Source organism: Ictidomys tridecemlineatus, chromosome 4, assembly GCF_052094955.1.
Source record: "Ictidomys tridecemlineatus isolate mIctTri1 chromosome 4, mIctTri1.hap1, whole genome shotgun sequence".
Lineage (NCBI taxonomy): Eukaryota > Metazoa > Chordata > Mammalia > Rodentia > Sciuridae > Ictidomys > Ictidomys tridecemlineatus.
Window position 1 is genome coordinate 3,546,457 of NC_135480.1, and position 27,784 is coordinate 3,574,240.

The 27,784-nt window shown below is 57.4% G+C and overlaps 1 protein-coding gene and 1 long non-coding RNA gene across 2 annotated transcripts in view; one reads left to right on the plus strand and one right to left on the minus strand.

Annotated features, from left to right (window-relative positions):
* Nucleotides 1–240: 240 nt before the first annotated feature.
* Mrgpre (MAS related GPR family member E) lies at nt 241–8,391 on the minus strand. Its single transcript, XM_040283968.2, has 2 exons — nt 8,254–8,391; nt 241–5,683 (listed from the first exon to the last, which is right to left on the minus strand). Exon 2 carries the CDS (start codon nt 5,612–5,614, stop codon nt 4,661–4,663), a length of 954 nt encoding a protein of 317 aa, XP_040139902.2. The 5' UTR covers nt 5,615–5,683; nt 8,254–8,391; the 3' UTR covers nt 241–4,660.
* Nucleotides 8,392–8,492: 101 nt separating this feature from the next.
* LOC144376948 (uncharacterized) overlaps nt 8,493–27,784 on the plus strand; it is a 30,819-nt gene continuing 11,527 nt past the window's right edge. The window contains exon 1 of the long non-coding RNA XR_013437358.1: nt 8,493–9,003. This is a non-coding gene — a long non-coding RNA (uncharacterized LOC144376948). The remainder of the gene's footprint in view (nt 9,004–27,784) is intronic.

Consider the following 27,784-nt stretch of genomic DNA (forward strand, 5'->3'; position numbering starts at 1 on the left):
TTTTATTTGTATGTGGTGCTGAGGATCATACCCAGCGCCGTGTGCATGCCAGGTGAGCACGCTAGTGCTTGAGCCACATCCCCAGCCCATGACCTACTTCTTATATATCCCTCTGTGACGTGTGTGTGACTGGAGTCTTTGGATATTAGAAATTAAGAGTGGAATAAAAGTATCTGTGATTGTCCTGCTCATGACTACCAGGAGACCTAGGGGTATTCAGTGAATCACCACAAAGGAAAGTGGGCAGCCTGTGAATTTATTGTTACTCAGTGAATGCCGACATTGCAAAAAGATACAGACGTGTTTGGTCTATTTTAATGACGTAGCTCACTCACGACCGTGGACAAGGACAGCAAGCAGGCCTAGGATCAGCCAGTTTGAGGGATTTCGGGACCCTGGAGCCCAGGGGCTGCCTGGTTGTCCAGCACCACCCTGGAGTGGTGGTCACAGTTTAGGGGAACCCAGGGTGGGCGTGGGCTGTGCACTGCATGGCGGAGTAGTACTGGACATGAAGGAGCTAGTGCTTTAGCATCCCTAGGAGTTAGCTGCTGAGGGTCAGTGAGGCCCTAGGTGCTCGGGCCGCAGGCACACAGAACAGACAGGGAACGCAGGGGCCACGGTGAGCTGTTCAGGAGAGCGTGGGCCTGAGGCCGTGACTTGCTACCTCCTGACCCTTTCCTGGGTGGGGTCTTGTATGGCAGGGAGGGAGGGGCTGCCCCCTGGCCCCACAGGCTGCAGCTTGGGGTCAGCCTTCTTGGTCTCTGGAAGCCTCAGTTTCTGACGAGTTCCATGAGGTCCTGTGACATCGCCCAGGTCACGTGTGTGACCCATTACCCACAGCAGATCACACGCAGAGCGTTATGGTTTCTGCCACCTGTGGAAGCCACTTGCTTAAAAGAAAAGCACTCTGATTCAGCAGGGGAGCCCGTGTCCTTCAGTGACCACGCCTGGGGTGGCAGGAGGCAGGACGGGCACGTGGGAAGGCCCTGGGGGCAAGCGCAGCCTCTGCAGCGGGTAGCTCTGGGGCGGGTGGAGGGGCCCAGGTCAGAGACCCCTGCACCTGGGCTGAGAGGAGGAGCAGCTCAGGGCAGCTCAGAGCTGGCCCTCGCCCACGGCCCCACAGGCTGAGGCTTCCCCTGGTGGCTCCAGCTGCTGCCGGGGCACAGGGAGGAGTGAGCGGGTCCTCCCAGCACAGGGAGCACCTCAAGCTTGTAACTGAGCGCAGGGGGGAGGTGGGCAGTGGGCGTCTTCCTGGGCCCTGCCCCGAGTCCTGGGCCTAGAGCCCGTCAGCGCTCCCTGCAGCCTGGGGAGGGGCTGTGGTGACAGGGGCTCCCAGGAATGTTGGCTGCCCCAGCAGACACCCTGTTCCCGGGAAGTCTGTCCTGCCCTAGGCACAGTGGGTGGGTCCTGGTGGACGGTGGCCTGGCCCTCAGGCCATGTCCTCCTAGGACCCTGAGCCTCCTCCTGGTCTGGCTTTGTCTGAGGCCTGGGGAGGGGCCACCTTGGGGAGTGGACCTCAGGGTCATGCAGGGTGAGGGCTGGGGGAGGGTGGCTGGGGTGCATGGTGGGCCCTGGTGGCTCTGGGGCAGAGGGGAGGTGCAGCCAGGTGAGGTGAGAGGTGTGGGCAGGTGGCCGGTGGGCAGTCAGGCTGCCTTGCCCACGGGCCCTGGACACTCCGATGAAGGCTAGGAGGACCATCTCCTGCCCCAGTACCCCTGGCTCTCTCCCCAGAGCCTGGGGCTGTGCAGATAGTCTGGGCTGAGGGGGCACCAACCTGCCTGGCCTCCAGGGTACATACCTGCTGCCACACCTGTGCCCCATGAGTCAGCCAGGAGGACTGAGAGCTGCACCCAACTCCCTGGACCAAGGGTGGGCTCTCGGGCAGATAGGTCCCTGACCTATCTCTCCCCTAGATGGGGAAAAGGGGAGGGGGGCCAGGGTGTGTTCAGGGCTCCTGAGCCAGTCCTGAACCAGCAGGTGTGTGGAGGGATCCAGGGAGGGACTGTCTGTTGGCCTGGGGCTTTCTCAGATCCCTGAGCCTCAATGTTCTCACGTTAAGTGCCCTCCCCCCCACTGCAGGGTTCTGGGTCAACGTCCAGGCACATGGCACTGTGGGCTGGTAGCACTTCCCCCCTGGTCTTCCTCCATCTGAGGAGGTGTGTGTCAGGGCCAAAGTGGGTTTGTGGACAGGCGGCCTCCTCTCCTGCTCTCATCTCCCCCAGGGAGACTGAACTGGGCCACCTTGCCAGGAGGTGGACAGGGAGGGCCACACTGGCCCCAAGCCACCTCAGGAGGGACCCCTGGGCCCACACCTGCCAGGGTGCGAAGGAGCCTGGGTGAAGGCCCTGGGGTGAAGGTGGGAGGCCTGGCCCCAGGATGCTGGGTAGGGGCCCCAGGATGCTGGGAAGGGGTCCAGGATGCTGGGAAGGGGTCCAGGATGCTGGGAAGGGGTCCAGGATGCTGGGAAGGGGTCCAGGATGCTGGGTAGGGGTCCAGGATGCTGGGAAGGGGGCCAGGATGCTGGGTAGGGGTCCAGGATGCTGGGTAGGGGTCTAGGATGCTGGGAAGGGGTCCAGGATGCTGGGTAGGGGCCCCAGGATGCTGGGAAGGGGTCCAGGATGCTGGGTAGGGGCCCCAGGATGCTGGGAAGGGGTCCCAGGATGCTGGGTAGGGGTCCAGGATGCTGGGTAGGGGCCCCAGGATGCTGGGTAGGGGTCCAGGATGCTGGGTAGGGGCCCCAGGATGCTGGGAAGGGGTCCCAGGATGCTGGGTAGGGGTCCAGGATGCTGGGTAGAGGCCCCAGGATGCTGGGTAGGGGTCCAGGATGCTGGGTAGGGGCCCCAGGATGCTGGGTAGGGGTCCAGGATGCTGGGTAGGGGTCCAGGACGCTGGGCAGGGGTCCAGGATGCTGAGTAGGGGTCCAGGACGCTGGGCAGGGGTCCAGGATGCTGGGTAGGGCCCCAGGATGCTGGGCAGGGGTCTGAGACTCTCACCCCACCTCAGAAGACAAGCTCATGGCCAAGTCTGAACCTCACACTGGCCACGGCCCGGCCACTCCAGGTGAGAAGGAGGTCCTGGCAGCTGTAAAGATCTCCAGGACACCCAGGTTAGGACGTGTGGTGGACTTGGGCCTGGAGGCTCAGTGACGTGGTGAAGTTCTGTTGACTCATGAGGCACCAGGCACACTTCACAGCCTCTCACGCTGTGAAGTCACTTGGCTCTAGTGCTTTAAAGATGGCCCAGAGGGGCAGGGGGAGGCTGAGCAACCCGCCCATGGAGACGGGGTGGTGGGAACTGGCTCGGCCCAGGCTGGAGGGCTCCAAAGCCCCTGCCCTTGACCCCTGAGGTTGGAAGCTGGCTCGGGCACCGGGAAATGAGACGCTCAGGGAGCAGCTCTGGGTCACCTCTGAGCCCCAGGCCCAGTACCAGGGAGCTCTGCAGCCTGCTGAGGGCAGAGCCTGGGCTGTGTCCTCAGAGCGACCCTCCTGAGTGGGACATGCCCACCCGGGAGGTGCAGGTGGGGGGCTGCCCGAGAGCTGAAGTCCAGACTGTCCTGTGGGGCAGCTCCAGGTGTGGGCAGGACTGCCAGGGCCTCCTGCCCACTCAGGGCACTTCTCACGATGCAGAAGGAGCTTTTGCAGAACAGCCTGCCTGAAGCTTGGGGAGAGGTCTGCGTGGTCCAGGACCCAGTCATACGTGAGGGGCCGGTGGTCAGCGACAACCCCAGGCTCTGGAAGCCCCTCCAAGCCCCTGTCTGCCTTCCTCTGCCACAGCTGTGCAGGGTAGGCCTCAGAGCTCTCCACCCACGTGCCGCCTCGTGGGGAGGTCACTGGCACTCGGGATGTCACAAATTTTCGGCTGAAGCTCCTGATGGGACATGAGCCAATGACGCAGAAGCTGCTGGGGCTTTGCCTGGATGGGCCTCACGATGCCTGGAGAGCACAGCAGGAACCCAGGTGGACACTGGGGGTAGTCCGAGCAGTCTGCCAGGGGCTGCAGCCTGACCCAGCTTCCCCAGGGTTCAGTGGGCTGCTGGCCCGAGCACCCTGCACCAGGGGCCAGCTCTGTTCTTGGTGCAGGGGGAGGGGGCAGCCTCCGCTCACTGGCCAGGGTGTGGGGGTCTGGCGGACATTTTCTTCTGTGATCCAGCCACCCAGGGTCCTCTGATGCCTCATTCCCCATGCCTGAGCCAGCTTCCAATCTCAGGGCATGGTAGACACACTGGAGGGAGGGCCTTGGGGAGCTGAGGCGGGCCACACTGTCCCATCCCCACACATCCAGGGTGTGCCCTTGGCTGGGGGGAGGCAGACGGGGGAGGCAGGATGAGCTGGTGGGAGACGGCTGGCCTGCTCCCACCTGGGGACTGGCCTGTTCCCTTCCTTGCCTGCCTCTTGCTGTCACTGGGGAACGTGGGTGTAACCCAGGGGCTCTCATGAGTTCCTGGGCATGACAATGGCCCTGGGGGGGTGTCCTCAAAGTGCAAATTCCCAGGCTGCCTCCCCAGAGACCCTCCAGCAGCCTCCCCAGTGAGCCTCACACGGGGAGTGAGGGTGACACTGGTGGACCTCACAGGCAGGTCATCAGCAGAGACCTCCTTCGGCGGTCCCCTTGGTGGGCAGCTCCCTGGCTTCCAGGCCAGAGCTGAGGTTGGGACGAGGGCCTAGGCCGTCATGTCCACCAGGCCCCTTTGGGAAGCCTCCCTCCCGGTCCCCAGCTCAGCCTCGTCCCCCAGGGCCCTCTGGAGCACCAGGCGGAGGGGCTCGCGCAGCCTGCGGCCCTGGGTGCTGCCCAGGCAGAAGTAGGCGGCGGGCTTGGTGGAGCTGTGCACCGCGGCCATGAGGAAGCTGAAGTGGTAGAAGTAGTGGGGGATGTGCCAGTGCAGGTTCCGCGACAGCCAGTAGATGCCGAAGGGCAGGCCGCAGAAGAGGAAGAGGAGGACGGCCAGCAGGACCAGGGCGGGGAAGCCCCGGGGCTGGGACCGCTGTGGGGACCGCTGTGGGCCCCGCTCTACCCGCAGCAGCAGGAGCAGGCTGGCCAGGCACATGGCACAGCACAGGGCGCCCAGCAGGGCCGCCATCACCAGCCACAACGTCCTGCACAGGTGGCCGCTGGGCTCCCCGAAGAACTCGGTGCAGGCCCCACTGAGCAGCAGGTCCAGCAGCAGGCAGAGTGCCCAGGCCAGCGCGCACACGCAGGTGGTCAGGTGGCGCGGGCGGCGGCACAGGTACCAGGCGGGGAAGAGGGTGGCCAGGCACTGCTCTATGCTGATGGCTGCCAAGAGGCTCAGGCCCACGATGTAGCAGAAGAACCTCAGTGTGGCCAGACTGGTCTGGACGAAGCCTGGGAAGGTCAGCTGGCGGGGCAGCAGGTCGGGGACGACGGCCACCATGTGGCAGCCGAGGAAGATGAGGTCGGCACAGGCCACGTCCAGGAGGTAGATGGAGAAGGGGTTCCTGTAGACGTTGCAGCTGAGCAGCCAGAGGACCACCCCGTTGCCCAGCAGCCCGCCCAGGCTGAGCAGCTCCGTGAGGGCCAGAATGACCAGGTTGAAGGCCTGGTCCTCCTGGCTGCGGTCGGGGGCAGCTATGCGCTGGCCACCTTCCTTCCACTCCATCTCCAGGGAAGGGTGGAATGGGTGGAGTCCGGGAGGCCAGGGACGTCCACTCTGCTCTCTCCTGGTGCCCTGAAACCACAGAGTCCTGAGTTTCCTGTTCAGGAGGGAGGGGACTGGCTAGGGACTGGGTGGGCAATCCGGGTGGTGAGGCCTGGCTGAAGGAGGTGCCCACCTTCCATTTCTCCCTGTCACCTGACCTCGCCCTCCTCCCTGTCTGAGGCACTCAGGCCAGCACTCTCCAGGCCCCGGCCTCTGCAGGTGCCCTCGTCCAGCTGTCTGCCGTCGGCAGGGGGCCCTGCAGGCACGGGGGAGTGGGGAGAGCACAGGGCCCCAGGCGAGTCTTGTTTTAAGGCCACAGGCAGGGCCTAGGTCCAGTGAGTGCAGGACCCCGGAGGGAGGCTCACGGTGGCCAAGTGTGTGTGTCACCTTAGAGCAGGTCTTAGGAGACCTTCCACGAGGGGCTGCCACCAGTGTGCTCCCCCTGCCCCCCAGTTGGCCATGCCATGTGCAAGCCTGGGACCCCAGAAGTCCCCCTCTCCCCCTTGCCATGTCCCTGCGACCCTCTCTCCCTGCTTCTCACCTGTCAGTCCCCCTCCCCTCAGGGGGAAGAGAGGCTACTCTGATGCTGAGGCTGGTGGCAGGCCTGGGCAGCTGGCTCACAGGGCAGGCCCCGCGTACGGGCGAGGGCTCAGATCTGACCGGAACAGCCTGCCTGGCCCTGAGCGGGATGGAGCAGGTTCTCCCTCCAGCTTTGCCAGTGAAACAGCTGGACAGGAGACCTCAGGACCACGCAGAGCTCAGCAGGAGGCCCACCTGAAGCCACCTGCTGCCCCACCAGCCGTGGCTACCTGCTCCTATCTTGCCACCCGGGGCGGTCCATCCCCAGCAGCTGCCCTGAGCACTGGGTGCCTACAGCTCCTCCCTGTGAGATTACAGAGAAGGGACAGGGCCTTGCCTCTCTCTGGAGACCAGAGGGGGCCGAGGATGATCCCCCTGTGCCTCCTCTGCCTGGTGGTGGCTGGTCCTCTGGTCTCCTGGGGGGGGCTGGGAGGAGATGTGGGAGATGGGGGTGCACAGAGCAGGCTCCCACCTCGAGACTGTTTGAATCTCCTGCTCTCTCCCTTTAGGGACAGAGTGTCCATGCACAGTGCAGGAGGATGGGTGGGCCAGGACTCAGGGCTAAAACTGGCCTTGCAGAGGGCCATATGCTGAGCACGGTGGCACTGGCTGTCCTGCGGGTCCTGTCACCCCCTCTTCCTGTCAGACCCTCAGCTTTCTGCGGTCACTTTTTGACTAGGGTAAAGTGACAGGCCCTGGGAAAGGGTGGCTGTTCCTGCCACTGGGAAGCTGGGTCTTCCCTGGGCCAGTCTGGATGTCCCTGCCTGTGGGGCTATCTGGGAGTGGGGCCCAGTCCTGGGTGGAGAAGGACCCGACTCCTGGACGTGCACTCTGTCCTAGTGCCCTCATCCCCGGAGGCTGGATGGGCCATGAGCAGGTGTATGGGGGTGAGGCAGGCGGACTCTAGCAGGTGAGGCCTGACCGCCTGGTGACTAGCGGGCTGCCCTGGTCAGCACCAGCATGGAGGAGACCCTGAGGGGGCTGTGGGCACGCCTGTCTCACACAGGACTGGGTGTGGCCCTGCGGCCAAGCCTGGGGAAAGGCAGAGATGAGTATGGGAGGTCTTAAGTCCCCCATGCTCAAAGCTGCCTCCAGGACCCCCAGCAAGGCTGTGGCCCCAAAGGAGTGGGCGGGCTTCTCCAGTGTCCGGCCTCCACGCGGGGCCCTGACCCACCTCTCCTCTCCATACTGTTCTTCCATCACCTCCTGCACCCGAAGACCCAGCTGAGGGCCTCCTGCTGCCCGGGGACAAAGCTGGGACACAGTGCAGGGTCCCCAGGGGGAGCCAGGAACGGAAGCCACAGATGAGAGGGAAGGGAAGAGAGGGGAGAGCAAGGGGGAGAGAGAAGGAAAGGGAGGAGGAGAGGAGAGGGGAGCAGGGAGGGGAGAGGTGGGCAGAGCGGGCTGGGGGCAGGAGGCGAGGCTCAGCCAGGCCAGCCAGGGCCTTTCTCAGCTGGGGCCTGCGGTGGGGCTCTGTGTGGGCCACTGGTCCAGCTGGAGGCCCTAGAGGGGGCTCAATAGGTGGGGTCCTCACAACTGGGGTTCAGACTCCTTGAGGGAGTGGAGGAGCATCGTCATGCAGGGTGCGGAGGACACACAACACCAGGACCCAGGGGGTGGGTGGGGCCAGCCTGTGTCTTTGTCCTCTGCAGACGGCCCGGCCTGGCCCTGCTCCTGCCATGGAGAGATTGAGGGGCCACCACACCTCCCAGGGGCAGGGTCCAGTGCGCTGGTCTCCCTGACCCTCCCCGGAATGGGGCCCAGCCTCTCCAACGCCCACAGCACTGACAGAGCGGCATGCGACTCAGGGAAAGTGGCCACGAGCTGGCCACAGGCCCGGTGGCTCAGCCCAAATCAGAGGGTGAAGTCTGGGTGGACAGACGCTCTCTGGATAGTCAGGCCACTGCTGGCCACTGTGCCTTCCCCGTTAGGCCAGCAGAAGAGCTCAGACAGGCGCAAGATGCCAAGCTTCTGGGCGGGCCCTCCACCCCCACCCTGACCCGTGCTGTCCTTGTGCTCACCGTTCCGAATCCTTGCCTGCTTGGACCCTGGACCTCAGGCTGTCCTGGCTGGCTGTGGGCTCCTGCCGCCCAGAGCCTGTGGGTGTCTCCTGCTCTGTGTCAGCCAGCTCCTGGGAGTCACATGGTGTCGGGCTGGGATGGGGCTGGTCGGGAAGGAGTCTCCCTGGGGACCTTTCTCTGCTTGGCTGGGCTCCTGCCCAGGTGTGGGCAGCGAGAGAAACCCAGACCCTCCCTGCAGCCTTCCAAGCAGGCCTGGAGAGCAGAGGAAACCACGCGATCTCCGGGTGGAGCGCGGCCAAGCAGTGACCTCACCGACACTCCTGGCTCAGAGACTCAACCCCCCCGGGGCCTTTTAAAGACCACTTCTCTCCCTGATGATGCAGAGGGGTCAGCTGTGGGCCAGGCTGCCAGTGGCTCTTGTCCTTGACAGTACAAATGTGTCCCTCTACAGAGCGCCGAGTGGCCAGCCTGGCTCCTCCAGGCCCCACAGCCTTGGGAGGAGGGTTCTGCGCGGGCGGAGGAGGACAGTAAAGGCTGTGCCCATTTTTGTCCCCTTGGCCCCAGGGACCCCCTTGTGTTGGGGAGCTGCTGCAAACCTCGGCAGAGGGAGGGAACAACGTGCACCCTCATGCTCCATGATCGCTTGTGAATTCAGGACAGCTGAGCGTCCAAAAGGGAAAGTCCCCTTTGCAACGTTACCTCCAGGGCCGTCCAGGAGACCGCAGCCGGTGCCCCAAGAGAAGTGAGCAGGTGCGTATTCTCCTCTGAGAGACCAGGTCCTGATAGCTCTTCTCAAATATGTGTGTGTGTGTGTGTGTGTGTGTGTGTGTGTGTGTGTGAAGTGGGTGGAACCCAGGGCCTCGTGCATGCTAGGCCAGTGCTCTACCACTGAGCCACCCCGCCCTCCCTTTAAATTTTGAAAAAATTCCTAACTCATGGAAGGTTGCAAGAGAAGTGCAAGCGCCCCCCACCTGCCTACCTCTCTGCCTTTCTTTGGCTGAGCCCTGGAGGGGTGTTTCTGGCTCCTGGCACTTCAGCTCAGATGCCAGTGGGCGTCCCTGAGTACACCGTCTTCCTCCCTCATAACCAGGACCCAGTAGCCATGCTTGGACCGACCACGGTTGCAGGGCTGACACCCGCTGGGCCCGCTGGGCCATCGGCTAAGGCGTGTCCCACCCGCGGGGCGGCCTTGCAGGGCTCTGCCAGCCACACCCGTTTAGCCAGCCACTCCCTGTGGAGCAGGGGGCCCTGGAGGAGGCTGCTGGGGGGAGAGGGTCCCCTGCCTGCCATCTTGTTCCCTGTCCTTGCTTTGCTGGTTTTCACCGTCGGTTGGGCCTGACCAGGTTGTTGATTTCAGTTTGCAGTTTTCACAGCTCTTGAAAAACCAGCTCATTTTCTCTGGTTTGTGACGTTGGCCGTCCCCTGGCGAGGACGCCCCTCCTGGGCCCCAGTGGCTGCACACTCCGGGACTCAGTCTTCTTGCAGCACCTGTTTCCGGTGGGGGGTGGGGCGGCGTGTCCAGCGTGGTTCTGTGGCACTACCGTCGTGCTCATCACGGTGCACATTCCCTGGTATTCTGGTGCCTGGATGGCCTTTCTGGTGGAGGTGGTAGGTGAAATTGGGGCTCTGTTATGGTTTAGATGGGAAACGTGCCCCAGGGGCCCACGTGTAAAGACTCGGGGTCCAGTCTAAGGCACCACTGGGAGGAGGGGGGCCTGGTGGGAGGAGGCAGGTCATGGGGGCGTGCCCTTGAAGGTGGCCTGGGACCCAGGGCCCCTCCCACCTCTCTGTTTTCCAGCTGCTCCGAGGTGAGCGGTCTTCCTTTGCCACGTGGGCTGGCCATGATGTGCTGCCGCAGCCGCGACAGGAGGTTAACAGGGCACAGACTGACACCGTGGGTCGGGATGACGCTCCCTCCTTTAAGTTGAGGGTCTTGGGCACCTTGCTCAGGCTCGGCTCTGCCCTGGCCTCCTCTGAGCAGATCCTCCTGGTGGTCCACAGGGGGCTGGGAGGGCTGGGGGCTGGCTGTTGCCTTGGCGCTCACACACAGTTGGAAGTGGGAAGCTTGCTGTCTTCCAGTTACTCGGTGCTGCGAGAAGGTGTTTCTTGTCCTACTCACGAGTGTTATGGTTTGGGCGTGAGGTGCCCCCAAAAGCTCACGTGTGAGACAAGGCAAGAAGGTTTGGAGGAGAAAGGCCTGGGCCAGAGCCTCGGGGCCCCATCAGTGGCTTACCCCCTGGTGGGACTAACTGAGTGGGAACTGGAGGCAGTAGGGCGTGGCCACAGGAAGTGGGTCCTGGGGGTGTGGCTCTGCTTCCTCACCACCCTGAGCTGCTTCCCTCCGCCACACTCTGGCCAGGATGTCCTGCCTCACCTGAGGCCTGAGGAATGGATCGGCCATCTATGGCCTGAGACCTCTGAAACCGGGAGCCCTCAAATAAACGTCTCCTTCCCTGCAGTTGTTCTGTCCCGGTCCTCTAGTCACAGCAGCAACACCAGTCTTTATGTTTCTGGGGGCATTTTGCAGGGAGTTTCAGGGTATGCTCCCTGGGCCTCAGCCACCTCAAAATCTTTCTGATTTTATCATTATTTAAAATTTCTTTCCTGGGTGCTTCCCTCCGTTGATTTTTGATTTTTTTTTTTTTTTTAGTTGTGGTAGGACAAAATACCTTTATTTTACTTATTTATTTTTATGTGGTGCTGAGGATCGAACCCAGGGCCTTGCGTGGGCTAGGCGAGTGCTCTGCCACTGAGCCACAACCCCAGCCCCCCTATTGATTTTTTTGTTACTATTTTTTCTAATTTTTTGGTTGAAAATTCGTTGACTAATTTCCATGAATTCTCTACTGTTGTGAGTATTCCGGGTCACAGCCTTTCCTCTCTGTGCTGCTTGGACGCTCACCATGGACCTGCCCACCCAGAGCTTACCTTTCTCACTCCCTTGGAGACACTCTGAAATGAGGGTTTATAGTTCTCTTTCATCTGAGGGTTGCTTGAATTTCCATGAGAAACTTTCCTGTCTCCATCTCTTTCTTCTTTCCTAACCATGCTGCTTCAGGATGGTGTAGCAGGCTCTTGAGCTGGGGTCCGATGGGATTGCCAGCAGAGTTTTGATGACGTGCTGTTTTCCCTCCATGTCCTGCCTTGAAAACCCACCACCCAGGCTGGGGTGTAGCTCAGAGGTAGAGCCATTGCCTAGCACATGCCAGGCCCTGGGATGGATCCCGATGTGAAGAAGGAGGAGCAGAAGGAGACTACCACCATGCGAGATGTGTTCCCACAGATCCCACAGAACCTCACACAATCTCACTGTTTATTTCCAGTTTATTATTTCATTGATTTTAATACCATTATTTTCCTCATTGAGTGAGGAAGACCAGAGAAGAGAAGTAACTTGCCCAAACTCACAAAGGTTCAGGTGGCAAAGCTACTATTTGATCCAGGCTTGTTGGAGGCTGTGCTCATTCGACTTTGTAAAGTTTGTGCCTAGAGCCCACAACAAATATCCTACATGTTGGTAAAGACAAAATTATATCCTTCAAAGATTGAGGAAAAACAAGTATGTCTGCTCTCCCACTTCTACTCTGCATAGTACTAGAGTCTTAGCCAATGCAATTAGGTAAGAAAAAGAACTAAATGGCATACAAATCAGAAAGGAAGAAGTAAATGTGTATTTATTCCAGGAAGCATGATTGTTGCTATACAAAATCTCAAGAAGCTACAAAGAAAGCTATGAGAACTATAAAATTATTATCCTGAATTCCCAGAATGAAACTTAACATGCAAAATTAATTATATTACTAAATATTAGCAATCATTAAGTTGAAATTGAAATAAAAATACTATTTACAATAGCACCAAAACCATGAAACACTTAGGGATAAATTTAACAAAATATGCACCACTTCCATCCATTGAAAACTGCAAATTATTGCTGAGAAATTAAAGATGGAATAAATGTAAACATATGGTATCTTCAAATATTCAGAAGCTCCATATTACTAAGAGGCAATTCTCCTACAATTGTCCTGTACATATAATGTATTCCCAATCAAAATTCCATCAGGCTTATTTTTGGTACAAATTGTCAAACTGATTCTAAACTGTATATAGCTATAGAAATAAAACTAGAATAGCCAAACAACTTTGGAAAATGTAGAACAAAGTCAGAGCATGCTATGGTGTGAATTTTTGAGGTCCTCAGAACTCATATCAAACCAGAGTTTCTCCATTTCTGCTGGTGAGTGGGGTCTGCGTAAGTTTTATAAGCAAGAAATGTGCTGCAACTCTTAATGCAGGCTATGCCTTTCAATGCTGCAGCAGACCCCCAGCAACTCACCAGCAATTTCCTTTTTCTGGGTTCTGGTCCTACAAACCCAAGGAGTGAAACCACAGAAGAGGATGAGTAGCGTAATGGTACCATTCATTCAAGTGTGAATAGAAATAGAAGTCCTGCTGGAGGGGAGGGGAGCCGCGAGGGGTTGCCTCTTGAGTGTGCTCGTCCAGGGGTCAATGTTATTGGTTCAGATTTATGCTAATCAGGGTTTGGAAAAGTACCAGTGTCATTGGTTGGCCCTGCACTCCCATCCAGGTCTGCCCCACCTCTGTTTTCCTGCTGCTGGTGGGAAGAGGGAGGTGGAGGTCATGGATCATGGCTGCTCAGGGGGTCTGAGCTGTGCACTGTGTGGAGCGGGTTTCTGCAATGGGCGTCCACTCTGGGCCTCAGGCTGGGGTGCTGTGGGGTGACAGATGGGCACACGCTGGCTTGCCACTGCCCTGGCTCACCATCACCATGCCTCGGGCCCAGGCTCGCATGCGGGCTCTGCACAGCCAACGCCCTGGCTGGCCACCTTCACTCCAGCCCACCTGGGCGCTGTCTGCAGCTCCGGGACAAGGGCTTGGCTTCAATATGTTGAAATCCTAGACCTCAAAGTGATAGTGTTAGGACACGGGGCTTTTGGGAGCTGACTGGGCCCTGAGGAAGGAGTCCCCGTGAATGGGATTAGTGTCTCTTTTTCTGTTTTATTTTTATTTAATTGTTCTAATCAGTTACACATGACAGAAGAACGCTCTTCGGTTCATTACATTAATGCCTTTTGAAGAGACCAGAGAGATCCTTGCCCATCCGGCTCATGAGGAGTCGCCACAAAGCACTGTGAGGACCAGGAAGCAGCCTTCCCAGACTGAGTCTGCGCCTGCTGGATCTTGGGCTCCCAGTCTCCAGATGGTGAGAAATAGATTTCTGTGGTTTATGGTCATGCAGTCTATGACATCTTCTTATAACAGTTCAAATGGATCCAGACGGGGCACTCACATAGACTGGCTTCAAAATTTACTGTCAAGTTACAGCCATCAAGAGTAGACCCATTCAGAATTCATATTGCCCATATAGCTCTACTCCTGGAAGAGCTACACAGATTCCATGCCATTCCTACTAAGATTCCAATGACGTTCTTCATAGAAATAGAATAAGCAGGGCTGAGGTGCACAGTTCAGTGGTGGCATGTTTGCCTGGCACCAGTGAGGCACTGGGTTCAATTCTCAGCACCACAGATACATAAATAAAATAAAGGTCCATTGACAACTAAAAAATATTTTTAAAAAAGAAAAGAAATAGAAAAAGCAGTTTTGAAATTTATTTGGAAAAATAAGAGGCTCAGAATAGCCAAAACCATCCTCAGCGAGAAAAGTGAAGCAGGAGGTGTCACAAAACCAGACCTTAAGTTAGACTACAGAGCCCTAGGGGCAAAACCAGCATGGTATTGGCACCAAAGTAGACCTGTAGACCAATGGTACAGAATAGAGGACACACAGACAAACCCACATGCATACAGTTATCTCATACCAGACAAAGGCACCATAAACATACATTGGAGAGAAGAGGGCCTCTTCAACAAATGGTGCTGGGAGAACTGGAAATCCATAGGTAGCAGAATGAAATTAGACCCTCTCTCTCACCCTGCACACTCAACTCAAAGTGGACCAAGGACCCTAACCCTACTAGAAGAAAAAGAGGGACCAAATCTCCATCATGTTGGCTTAGGAACCAAATTCTTCAACAAAACTCCTAAATCGCAAGAAGTAAAATCAAGAATCCATAAATGGGATGGTATCAAACTAAAATGCTTCTTCACAGCAAAGGAAATAATCAAGAACACGAAGAGAGCCTACAGAATGGGAGGATATCTTGGCCATCTGGACCTCAGATAGAGCATTAATCTCCAGGATATACAAAGAACTAAAAAACTTATCACGAAAGGAGAAAAAAAAAATCAATAAATGGGCAAAGGACCTGAACAGATGCTTCATAGAAGAAACACAACGGGTCAACAACTATATGAAAAAATGTTCAACATCTCTAGCAATTAGAGAAATGCAAATTAAAACCACACTGAGATTCCATCTCACAGAATACAAGTAACAACAAGGTTGACGAGGATGCGGGGGGAGAAAGGTTACATTGCTGGTGGGACTGCAAATTGGTGCATCCACTCTGAAAAGCTGTATGGAGATTCCTCAGAAAACTCGGAATGGAACAACCATCTGACCAGCAATCCCACTCCTTGGTATATACCCAAAGAACTTACAATCAGCGTGCTGCAGTGATGAAGCCACATCAATGTTTATGGCAGCTCAATTCACAGTAGCTAAATTATGAAATCAACCTAAGTGCTCTTCAACAGATGAATGGATACAGAAAATGAGGTACATATACCCAGTAGAATACTAGACAAGCATAAAGAAGAATGAAATTATGGCATTTGCTGGTAAATGGATGGAACTGAAGACTTTCATGCTAAGTGAAATAAGCCAGTCCCAAAAAACAAGAGGCCAGTGTTATCTCTGACATGCAGGTGCTAACTCACAGTAGGCAGGGCAGAAAGGAGGGGGAGAACAGAAGTTCCTGAGATTAGACAAAGGGGAATGAAGGGAAAGAAGGGGGGATGGAGACAGGAAAGACAGTGGAGTGAGTCTGACATCACTTTCCCATGTTCAAGCCTGAGTAGTGATGGTGTCACTCCACACCGCGCACAACTGCAAGAACGGGAGGTCGTACTCCTTGTATTTATGATATGTCAAAATGCACTCTGCTGTCATGTATAGCCAAAAAGAACAAATTAAAAATTAAAAAAAGAGTAGACATGTAGATCAGTAGAACATAATAGAAAGCCCGTCAGGCCCACATATACACGGCCCACTGACTTCTGACCAAGGTGCTGTGCTGTAGGTAAATACTGGCTGCTTACATCATGCTTGATGTCGGTATGGGAAAAAAGCTTATCCTTTATCTCATTGACACAGAAAAGTAACTTCAGTGGGTGCCAGGCCTAGAAAGAAAACCTAGAACAATAATTACTTCTAGGAGAACTGTGGGGTGTATCTTTGTGACACAGAAATCAGGAATCACACACAAAAAAATGTATAAATCGTAGCTTATCAAGATTTAAGAATTTTGCTATTTGAAAGACAGCTAAGAAATTGAAAATGTGCTCGGTGTGGTGGTCACACCTGTAATCCCAGCTACTTGGGAGGCTGAGAAAGGAGAATTGCAAGTTTGATGCCAGCCTCTGTCTTTAAATAAAATTTAAAAGGGCTGGGGGTGTGACTCAGTGGTAGAGCACCAGACTGGCAGGTGGGAGGCCTGGGTTCCATCCCCAGACACTGCCTCCAAAACAGTGAAATAGCAACCTCCTCTCTAGGAACAGATATTCATAACATGTGCATCTGATGAAGGACTTATATCCACAATATGTAAAGAACTCCTACAACTCAATAGTAAGAAACACGCAAACATTCTTTCGGTCCTTCACAAAAGAAAATAATTGCTAACAAGAACATGAAAAGATGCTCTGCATGGGGGCTTAATGAATACGCGAATTAAAACCCACCGTGAGACATCACTACACAGCCATCACATGGCCACCGAGGGCCGAGGGCCGGCAGAGATGGGGAGCAAATGTGCTCTGCTGGCAGAAATTCAACAAGGCACAAGCTCCTGGGAAATCAGCCTGATGTTTCTTATACAATTAAATCTATACTTTCTATTTAACCCAGAATCTATCCCTCAGAATTTACCCAAGAGAAATGAGAACTTAGAGCCACAGACTTGCCCTAAAAGTTCATAGCAGCTGGTAGAAAATAGGGTTTTAGAGAATGTTGCTTTCCCTCTAAAAGCACTCTGATTCAGCAGGGGAGCCCGTGCCCTTCAGTGACCACGCCTGGGGTGGCAGGAGGCAGGACGGGCACGTGGGAAGGCCCTGGGGGCAAGCGCAGCCTCTGCAGCGGGTAGCTCTGGGGTGGGTGGAGGGGCCCAGGTCAGAGACCCCCGCACCTGGGCTGAGAGGAGGAGCAGCTCAGGGCAGCTCAGAGCTGGCCCTCGCCCACGGCCCCACAGGCTGAGGCTTCCCCTGGTGGCTCCAGCTGCTGCCGGGGCACAGGGAGGGGTGAGCGGGTCCTCCCAGCTCTCAGGACCCAGCGCCAGGACCACCTCAAGCTTGTAACTGAGCGCAGGGGGGAGGTGGGCAGTGGGCGTCTTCCTGGGCCCTGCCCCGAGTCCTGGGCCTGGAGCCCGTCGGTGCTCCCTGCAGCCTGGGGAGGGGCTGTGGTGACAGGGGCTCCCAGGAATGTTGGCTGCCCCAGCAGACACCCTGTTCCCGGGAAGTCTGTCCTGCCCTAGGCACAGTGGGTGGACCCTGGTGGACGGTGGCCTGGCCCTCAGGCCATGTCCTCCTAGGACCCTGAGCTTCCTCCTGGTCTGGCTTTGTCTGAGGCCTGGGGAGGGGCCACCTTGGGGAGTGGACCTCAGGGTCATGCAGGGTGAGGGCTGGGGGAGGGTGGCTGGGGTGCATGGTGGGCCCTGGTGGCTCTGGGGCAGAGGGGGAGGTGCAGCCAGGTGAGGTGAGAGGTGTGGGCAGGTGGCCGGTGGGCAGTCAGGCTGCCTTGCCCGCGGGCCCTGGAAGCTGCCCACTCAGCCGGGGGCTTTCACCTGGAGGCCAGCCCTCCCCAGGGCCCAGTCCTCTGGAATGAGTTTTAATAATGCTGCTGACCTGAGTGACCGGCTGAGCCGGGGGGGGGGGGGGCAGAGCTCTCCAGGCCAGGTGTCCTCTTACCAGGGGGCTAGCTTTGCTGCTGCTGTTTACTCAGTTCTGCCTCCATGCGAGGAGGTGGGAGGCCTGCCTTTGCCCTCTGTGCCGTGAGCACGGTGCCCGCTTGGCAGGCAGCTGGGCATCCTGTGTCTGAGCTCTTGGCCAGCGGAGCCCGGGGCCTGCAGGGCCCACCCTGGGACGGCCGCAAAGGCCCTCGCTGCGGCAGCTCCGCGGACCCCTCCTCTGGCTCTGCTGTGGAGCTGTTCAGCTGGCTCATGTCTTCGCTCCTGTGGGAACCTGCAAGTGGCCACATGAATTCTTTCCTTTTTCCCTTTAAATTTTATTTATTTTGAGTTTAAGTTTAATTTTATTTTAAATGACTCACAAGTGAACGCCTTGCGGAAGTACGGCGTGGTATTTCGGTACACGTACACGGTGACCATGACCAGCCAGGACCTCAGCATTCCCATCTCATCTAATGCTGATCACTTTGCAATTAAAGCCTTGGATGGCCACTGGAACGGGTGTCCTCTCAGGAACTGGGTACCAGCAGCTCCTCCCCTTACTCACAACTGGACGGCAAGGGCATCACACGATGCTCTCCTCTCTCCCAGGTCTCCCCACTGGTCACTCAGGGAGTACAGAAAGTCACACACGGCCCCCGCCCCTGCAGCCCGTCTCCCTGCGGGAGCTCCCTCCTCCCCCAAGGGTGGGTGATGCCCGACGGTCCAGCTCCAGGGTTGTGACTGTTTAGGTGGACGAGACTGGCCCAGACTGTCACCTCACAGCAATGCCAGGGAGCAGGTGAGCCATCCCCACCTCCCCAGCTTCAGGAGAAGGGCCTGTGGCTGGGTCGGGTCATTTGCCCCAGGCTGCCAGCTGCGAGAGCCAGGTTGAGCCGAGCAGTGCAGCCCAACCCTGTGCGCTAGCCGCCGTACCACCCCACTTCCGGCAGGTCTTTACAGAGTTGGGCCTTATTCTGCCACCCCCCAAGCTACCCTTACAAGTCCAATTTGCATATTTTGAGTACAAAAGCAGCATTTTTCATTGCAAAACTCAAATCAGTGAGGTCTGTTTGCTGCCTGGGCTGAGTGGCTCACACCAACTTACAGCAGTTACTGTCCTAGACCCCAACTCTCCTGCCCTCCACTGGGCAAGCCTCTGGAATGCAAGCACCTTGTGGACCCCTGGTCACTGCCAGGGCCACTCCTCTGGACGGCCAGGAGCTAGTGGTCCCACAGGGGTCCAGAAAGGGAGGGACTGCCCACATCCTTGCCCCCTTGCTCCATGACAGAAAGGAACGTTCCCACCCGAGCACGTTCGCCCTGCATGGGCCAAGCGGGTCCTCTCCTGTGAGCACCCCACCAGGGGCTGCCATCCGTGGCCTCTCAGGCCCTGTGACCATCCAGTCCCCAGCCCTCATTCACACCCGCAGGTATGGTCCCCCACACCCGAGCGGTCAGCCCTCTGCTGTGACAGAACCCCAGTGGCGATCACCGTCAGAGGGGAGGTCTGTGTGGGCTCACAGACGGAGCTGCCTGGTGCGGGCCCTGCTGGCTCTGCCTGTGCGAGGCAGCCCACCTGGAGGGGGCCAGGGCAGCATGTCCTCCCACTCACGGCCACTGGGAGGCAGGGAGGAGAGGCAGGAAGGGGCAGGTGTCCCTCATCCCTGCAAGGGCTCACCCCGGGCCTGAGGCCTCCCTGCACCACCTCCTGAAGGCCCCACCTCCTCCCAGTAGCACCAGCAGGGACCAGGCCTTAACACAAGGGACCTGGGACACTCATATCCGAGCCACAGCACCCTCGGAGGGCCCGGGGAATGCAGGGCTTTATGGCTGGTGCTTTGCTTGCTGCCTGGGGAAGTGGGACTCCACCTTCTCTACGCCCTGACCCAGGAGACCCTCCCTCTCAGCTGCGGTCACCATCTCCTCTGTCCAGTCCTTCACACTTCTCCCCTGGCCTCCCTGTGTGACCCGCATCTCCTCACATGGCAGGAAGCAGGCTGCGTGGGACTGAGGCTCTCGGCAGAGGAGATCTGAGTTCAGTGAAGGAACTTTTTCTCTGAAAATCCTTTTCTGTTGATTTTGTTTCTTGGAAGGTGAGGGACGCGGGCCACGTGCAATGCTCACTCTCAGCCCCCGGACTCTACCTGTCCTGGAGACGGGAGCAGCTCCTTGGTGCACTTCTGCCACACTGGGCATCCTCCAGGCCACCCCAGCCACGGTGCTTCCTGGCCGTCATTCAGAGTGTCCGATACCACCCAGGACCAAGACGGGGGCAGCGGGTGGCATGTGTGCTGGGATCTCTAGACCCCTCCCGCCCACAGGTGGCGTGCATCCCTCTCCCTGTCTAGGGGGCTTTGGCCAATGAGCACACAGAGGTGGTGCTGTGGGACTTCCAAGGTGAAGCCAGCCCAGCAGGCCTCTGGAGTGTCCCCCTCTGCAAGCCCCAGACGTGGGTTGTGGAGAGCGTGACAGAATGGGAGAGCAGTGTCTGGGATTGGGGTCTTTGATGACCTCATGGCTGTGGCAATGCCCTCCGTGAGGAGTCTTACCAGCCTCGACCTTGATCCCGGGCACTCGGCTCCTGGAATAGAGGAACTCTCTTGCTAGACAACCACAGTGCTTCACAGGCTCCTGCTCCTGAGCCTGCCTGCTGCCCGCTTCCAGTAATTTAAACATTGTAACTGAGGAGCACAGCATTGCAAGGGCAGAGCACAACATTGTAACTGCAGAGCAAAACATTGCAACTGCAGAGCAAAACATTGCAACTGCGGAGCACAACATTGTAACTGTGGAGCACAGCATTGTAACTGTGGAGCACAACATTGTAACTGCAGAGCAAAACATTGCAACTGCGGAGCACAACATTGTAACTGTGGAGCACAGCATTGTAACTGTGGAGCACAACATTGTAACTGCAGAGCACAACATTGTAACTGTGGAGCACAACATTGTAACTGTGGAGCACCACTGGAAGGCTGCATAATGTTGCCAGCCCTTAACTTTCTGAGTACAAAGAACAATGCCGACCCTGTCTTCAGCGTGATGAGGAGACTAGATAAGCAAGATGGCTGCGAACTCTTAGACCTGCTTCTCCATCAGAGAGCAGCTCCACCCGACCCAGCTTTGTCTTCCAAATCATTTTCCTGTTAGCTTAGGTTTATTCCTAGTTCTCTAGTCCCCTCGCTTCTCCTGCCAGCCAGGCCTTCCCCAGTGTGATACCTCTTGGCAGTCCAAGCTACACTCTGGGCCTGCAGTTTCCTGGACGTGGAGCGCGGCTATTGGGAACCTTACTGTTTTGATTCCCTCTGCTAGCCCCTCCTCCAAGAGCTGAGACAGGCTTCATTTTTGCAGCTGGTGGGAGGCAGGAGTTGGAGGTCAGGTGCCTTTACCTTTCCCCACGCCTCTCTTCATGCTCACTCTGTTAATCACGCGCCCGGAAAGCCGGGGAGAGATTTTATGCGATTTCCCCGCTGTCTGGGAGATGGTCTAAATGACACACACCTGTTCTATCGCTGCTGCAATCTGTCGAAAACTGGCGATGGTGACGTCAGCTGTCCAAGATGGTGGCCGCTGGCTTCCTCGGTGGGCTGTCCGGTGTGGAGGACAGAACTGGACCGATTCCTTCCCCGTCTCAAACCCAGAACTCAGCCTGGAGCACAGTGAGGGCACAGCCCATTCCTCTGTGTTTCTGGCCCGCCGTTTCCCCGGCGCGCCGCAGTCTCTAGCAGCAGGGCGGGCGGCCGAACAAACAGCCTGGATCTCCGGGTGCACGGTTCACTCGCGGTTGAGCCCCAGTAACCGATCCTCGGGCGATGGAAATCCTTCCTCTAGGTTTTGGTGCACCCCAATTTTGCTGGAAATTCCTAACAAGATAGCTTTTGGCTGTTCTAACTCGTTATTCACCTGCGCAGTGACGTGGTACACGGGGGGTGATGCACTCTATTCGCCGCCATCTTCCTCTCCCCCCACCCCCCAGCTTGGGTCTTGCTCATGGTTGGTGGGTGTGTTGCTCAGAGCTTAGGAGGGACTTTTCCATGCCTCAAGCCTGCCCAGGGGAACCCCAGGGCAGCAATAGTGGAGTTACCACGGGCAGGCCTGCAAGCATCTCGGGCTTCAGATTCCACAGAGAAGGCCAAGGTGTGGAGTCAGGATGTCTGAGGACTCCTGGCAGTGGCTAATGGTGGGTTGGGCACCAGGGTCTGAGAGGCAGTGATGGATCCTGCAGCCTCCAGGGCCCAGAAAGAGCTCAGGACCCTCAAGGACAAAGGTGCAGGTCACCCTGCACCAGACGGAGAGCTGGCCATGGCGCGGACATCCTGAATGCATGAGGGAGGAGGGGTGAGGAGCTCGGACTGTGGCCCTGGGGAGCTGGCTGTCACCTGGAGCAGCCACCCATCATTCTGAAGGCTCAGCCAGGCTTGGACTTGCATGGGACACAGGTGGACTCGAGCAGTGTGGGGCGGAAGGGGGCCTATGGGGGCAGATGCCACCTGCCCCCCACCTCACATCCTCTGGGCCTCTCCACTGATGCCAGGTGCACACAGATATGCCTTGCTCTGCGCCCGCAGTGCCTCTGAGAGCTTCCTGTCTCAGCTTTCCGCCCCGGGCCTTCTCTGGCACTGTGAGGCAGGAAGGCAGGAACCAGCCTGGCACACCCAGGCAGCCTGGTGTTACCGTTGTTTACCGGTGACGAGTCCTCGCTTCCCCAATGCTAGAGTATGACACTAGAGAAGCACACCTCGCAAGGTTAGAGTCGAAAGTAGAGGCTTTATTAAAAGACGCAGAAAAGACTTCTCCCAGGAGAGAAGGGGACCCAAGAAGTGGAATCCGTGGAAGGGCGGGCGATGTCTTCCCCTCTTTATAGCTAAGGACTTCATCTGGTTCCCCCCCCATTCCTGTCCTTTGTTCCGTTATCTTTCCGTGATGGGGTGGGCCAAAGGAGTAATCTGGGCAGGAAGGACTTTTGGGTCAGCATCTCCAAGTTTGCTGGGAGCTGTTTCATTAACACTTCTTTGGGATGGGCTCTGGGCCTTGGGGACATTAACGTTCCAAGAGTTGTTCTGCTTTTCCCGGACTCCATTCTCAACATGGTCTTCATTTTGGGTTTCACTCAATATTAGACCCGATTTACCCAACTGCGCTGACTGCCTAACTTTAAATCTGGCTTCACTGGTGCCGGGGCAGGGATGGGAACCTCTGGTGCACAGCTCAAGGGTGTCCTGAGTGCCCCTCAGCAGGTTCTGGCTGGACCCAGACCCCGTGTCCAGCAGCTGCAGCTGACCCGTTCTCTCTCTGTGCACGTGGACCACCTTATTTCCTCTTCCTGGTCCCCATCTGTGCATCCTGGGATTGTCTCCTAAAGAACTCATTCCCCCCCAAGTCATCCTCCCAGAGCTGCTTGTGGGAGGCCTTGGATCAGGACACCTTTTACTCACGGGCAGTTTTCTGGGCTGGGTTTGGGGTCTTTCTCTTGAGAATGCCACGAGGAGCTTAGCCACTTGCATATCTGCCTGGACTCATCCTTGTGGAACTCAAGAGAATGTCAGGTGGGCGACACCCCCCCTCCTCAGCCCTCGCACTTTCCAGCATCCCAGAGACAACAAGGGACAGCTCCTGGACATGGTCCAGGGGAAGGCATGCCAGGCCTCGCACAGTGTGTGCTTCCAGGCTGTGGCCAGGGTCCGCTCATCCCCAGAGTGCAGGGGACACCCGGTGCCCGTGAGCCCGTGGAGGCAGGGTTTGGGCTGAAGTTCTCCAAGCCTCCGCAGCTCCCCGGGCGGGACTTTCACTTCTGAAAAAACAGAGGAGGCTTCTGGCTATAATATCATTGGAAATTCTTGGAAAAAAAGAGAACCAACATCTTTTTCAGTACATGTCAGTGTTTCTGTAAGGCGGGGAGATTCCAGGAGACGAAGAAGGGGGAAGCTGGCATGGGCGCCATCCTGATGGACGCACCAGTTCCTGGAACTCAGGCCCTTGGATTTGAGGAGATCGTGGGTGAGAACCAGCAACGAAAACCTCAGAATAAAGCAGGGCTCTGCGGGCCCATATCCCTAAAGCACTGCCCTGACGGATCCTGTCTGTCGGCGATGGAGAGATGGAGAGCGCAGTGACCGGAGGCCCCGGGCAGGGGGCGATGCCCGAGCTCACAACCACAGGCCATGGTCACGTGGATAAGGGGTTAAGGTTTCAATTTTCACCCCTCCCGGGACACCACTATGTCTGACCCTGAGGGTGATCCCTACCTCCCACAGCTAGTGCCCGCTCCACCCCTGACTTGGGAAGACGCCCCCACCCCAGGATCAGAACGGGAGACCTACTGGTTCTCTCCGAGTTCCCAACTTCTGAATTTGCCCTGGGAGAGAGTTGAGCTTGCCATGACCTGGGGCATAAGAGACCAGGCCGCACCCTTTCCCAGGAGCAATAATTCAAATGACCTTCATCTCCTGTGGTCCCAGGCTGTCCTCAGGCACCACCCAGGCTATGGCCAGGTTTATCCTACCCATGTGGCTCCTTGCTTCACCCGACCTGGCCCAATCCGCCTCCCTGGCCTTCCAACCTGCCGGGAGCTCCTGGCTCTCACTTCACGGCCCTGAGGCCCTGACACACAGCCGCTCCCAGGTGGTCTCTCCACATCTCCCTGGGGGACGGCTTCTGGCAGATTGAGGGAACTCGTAGCTCCTGAGCTGGGAGCAGGCAGGAGCAGGGGTCCCACCATCCTCATCTCCACTTTAGATTATTTCCCTCCCCTGTCCCAGACCCTCAGCTCCTGAGGTGCACAGGCTCCTGGCTGCACCGTGGTGGCCAGTCCCTGCTGACCCGGGCAGCCAGGGGGGTCAGCTCCTCATCTGCCGCCTCTGCACCTGAGCTGGTTCCTGAGCATCTCCAGGGACCTCAACACCACACATGTAATCCACTCAGTGCCCTGGACACCCGGTTCCTGATCTTGCCACGTCCTCCAGTCCTCTCATCCAAACAGCCATCGCTCCACAGAGTGTTCTGTGGGTCCTGCAATGCTGACGCCTCTTTCAGGCTCTGATAAGCACCACTCCCGCCATCCACCACCTGCTCCGTTCCAGCTCATCTCTTCTACTTCCTTGAATTAAGTCACTTCACATCATTGGTGCCTTCAAATATCTGATCCTATTTGGTTATTAGCATCTGTGGAGAGGTTGAGTCTTGATTTACTTCAAGATGTATAGGACAGCAGTCCTCAGGCTACGCCTGCCCTGAGTGACCCCATGGTGTGTAGAACAGCAGTCCTCAGGCTGTGCCTGCCCTGGTGACTCCATGGTGTGTAGAACAGCAGTCCTCAGGCTGCGCCTGCATTGGTGACTCCATGGTGTGTAGGACAGCAGACCTCAGGCTGCGCCTGCCCTAGTGACTCCATGGTGTGTAGAACAGCAGTCCTCAGGCTGTGCCTGCCCTAGTGACTCCATGGTGTGTAGGACAGCAGTCCTCAGGCTGTGCCTGCCCTAGTGACTCCATGGTGTAGAACAGCAGTCCTCAGGCTGTGCCTGCCCTGGTGACTCCATGATGTGCAGGACAGCAGTCCTCAGGCTGTGCCTGCCCTAGTGTCTCCATGGTGTGTAGAACAGCAGTCCTCAGCCTGTGCCTGCCCTGGTGACTCCATGGTGTGTAGAACAGCAGTCCTCAGGCTGTGCCTGCCCTAGTGACTCCATGATGTGCAGGACAGCAGTCCTCAGGCTGTGCCTGCCCTAGTGACTCCATGGTGTGTAGAACAGCAGTCCTCAGACTGTGTCTGCCCTGGTGACTCCATGGTGTGTAGGACAGCAGTCCTCAGGCTGTGCCTGCCCTAGTGACTCCATGGTGTGTAGAACAGCAGTCCTCAGGCTCTGCCTGCCCTGAGTGACTCCATGGTGTGCAGAACAGCAGTCCTCAGGCTGCGCCTGCCCTAGTGACTCCATGGTGTGCAGGACAGCAGTCCTCAGGCTGCGCCTGCCCTGGTGACTCCATGGTGTGTAGGACAGCAGTCCTCAGGCTGTGCCTGCCCTGAGTGACTCCATGGTGTGCAGAACAGCAGTCCTCAGGCTGCGCCTGCCCTAGTGACTCCATGGTGTGTAGGACAGCAGTCCTCAGGCTGTGCCTGCCCTGAGTGACTCCATGGTGTGCAGAACAGCAGTCCTCAGGCTGTGCCTGTCCTAGTGACTCCATGGTGTGCAGAACAGCAGTCCTCAGGCTGTGCCTGCCCTAGTGACTCCATGATGTGCAGGACAGCAGTCCTCAGGCTGTGCCTGCCCTAGTGACTCCATGGTGTGTAGAACAGCAGTCCTCAGACTGTGTCTGCCCTGGTGACTCCATGGTGTGTAGGACAGCAGTCCTCAGGCTGTGCCTGCCCTAGTGACTCCATGGTGTGTAGAACAGCAGTCCTCAGGCTGTGCCTGCCCTGAGTGACTCCATGGTGTGCAGAACAGCAGTCCTCAGGCTGCGCCTGCCCTAGTGACTCCATGGTGTGCAGGACAGCAGTCCTCAGGCTGCGCCTGCCCTGGTGACTCCATGGTGTGTAGGACAGCAGTCCTCAGGCTGTGCCTGCCCTGAGTGACTCCATGGTGTGCAGAACAGCAGTCCTCAGGCTGCGCCTGCCCTAGTGACTCCATGGTGTGTAGGACAGCAGTCCTCAGGCTGTGCCTGCCCTGAGTGACTCCATGGTGTGCAGAACAGCAGTCCTCAGGCTGTGCCTGTCCTAGTGACTCCATGGTGTGCAGAACAGCAGTCCTCAGGCTGTGCCTGCCCTAGTGACTCCATGGTGTAGAGAACAGCAGTCCTCAGGCTGCACCTGCCCTAGTGACTCCATGGTGTAGAGAACAGCAGTCCTCAGGCTGTGCCTGCCCTAGTGACTCCATGGTGTGTAGAACAGCAGTTCTCAGGCTGCACCTACCCTAGTGACTCCATGGTGTGTAGGACAGCAGTCCTCAGGCTGCACCTGCCCTAGTGACTCCATGGTGTGTAGAACAGCAGTCCTCAGGCTGTGCCTGCACTAGTGACTCCATGGTGTGTAGAACAGCAGTCCTCAGGCTGCACCTGCCCTAGTGACTCCATGGTGTGTAGAACAGCAGTCCTCAGGCTGTGCCTGCCCTAGTGACTCCATGGTGTGTAGAACAGCAGTCCTCAGGCTGTGCCTTCCCTGGTGACTCCATGGTGTACAGAATAGCAGTCCTCAGGCTGTGTCTGCCCTAGTGACTCCATGGTGTGTAGAACAGCAGTCCTCAGGCTGTGCCTGCCCTGAGTGACTCCATGGTGTATAGAACAGCAGTCCTCAGGCTGTGCCTGCACTAGTGACTCCATGGTGTGTAGAACAGCAGTCTTCAGGCTGTGCCTGCCGTAGTGACTCCATGGTGTGTAGGACAGCACTCCTCAGGCTGTGCCTGCCCTAGTGACTCCATGGTGTGTAGAACAGCAGTCCTCAGGCTGTGCCTGCCCTAATGACTCCATGGTGTGTAGAACAGCAGTCCTCAGGCTATGCCTGCCCTAGTGACTCCATGGTGTGTAGAACAGCAGTCCTCAGGCTGTGCCTGCCCTAGTGACTCCATGGTGTGTAGATCAGTAGTCCTCAGGCTGCGCCGGCCCTAGTGACTCCATGGTGTGTAGAACAGCAGTCCTCAGGCTGTGACTGCCCTAGTGACTCCATGGTGTGTAGGACAGCAGTCCTCAGGCTGTGCCTGCCCTAGTGACTCCATGGTGTATAAGACATCAGTCCTCAGGCTGTGCCTGCCCTGGTGACTCCATGGTGTGTAGGACAGCAGTCCTCAGGCTGTGCCTGCCTTGGTGACTCCATGGTGTGTAGAACAGCACTCCTCAGGCTGTGCCTGCCCTAGTGACTCCATGGTCTACAGGACAGCCATCCTCAGGCTGTGCCTGCCCTGGTGACTCCATGGTGTGTGGAACAGCAGTCCTCAGGCTGTGCCTGCCCTGGTGACTCCATGGTGTGTGGAACAGCAGTCGTCAGGCTGTGCCTGCCCTGGTGACTCCATGGTGTGTAGAATAGCAGTCCTCAGGCTGTGCCTGCTCTAGTGACTCCATGGTGTGTAGAACAGCAGTCCTCAGGCTGTGCCTGCCCTGGTGACTTCATGGTGTGTAGAACAGCAGTCCTCAGGCTGTGCCTGCCCTGAGTGACTCCATGGTGTATAGAACAGCAGTCCTCAGGCTGTGCCTGCCCTAGTGACTCCATGGTGTTTAGAACAGCAGTCCTCAGGCTGTGCCTGCCCTAGTGACTCCATGGTGTGTGGAACAGCAGTCCTCAGGCTGTGCCTGCCCTAATGACTCCATGGTGTGTAGAACAGCAGTCCTCAGGCTGCGTCTGCCCTGAGTGACTCCATGGTGTATAGAACAGCAGCCCTCAGGCTGTGCCTGCCCTGAGTGACTCCATGGTGTGTAGGACAGCAGTCCTCAGGCTGCGCCTGCCCTGAGTGACTCCATGGT

What these genes read in the sequence shown, in the direction of transcription:
- Mrgpre (XM_040283968.2), bottom strand. Translation starts at nt 5,614, where the DNA reads ATGGAGTGGAAGGAAGGTGGCCAGCGCATAGCTGCCCCCGACCGCAGC.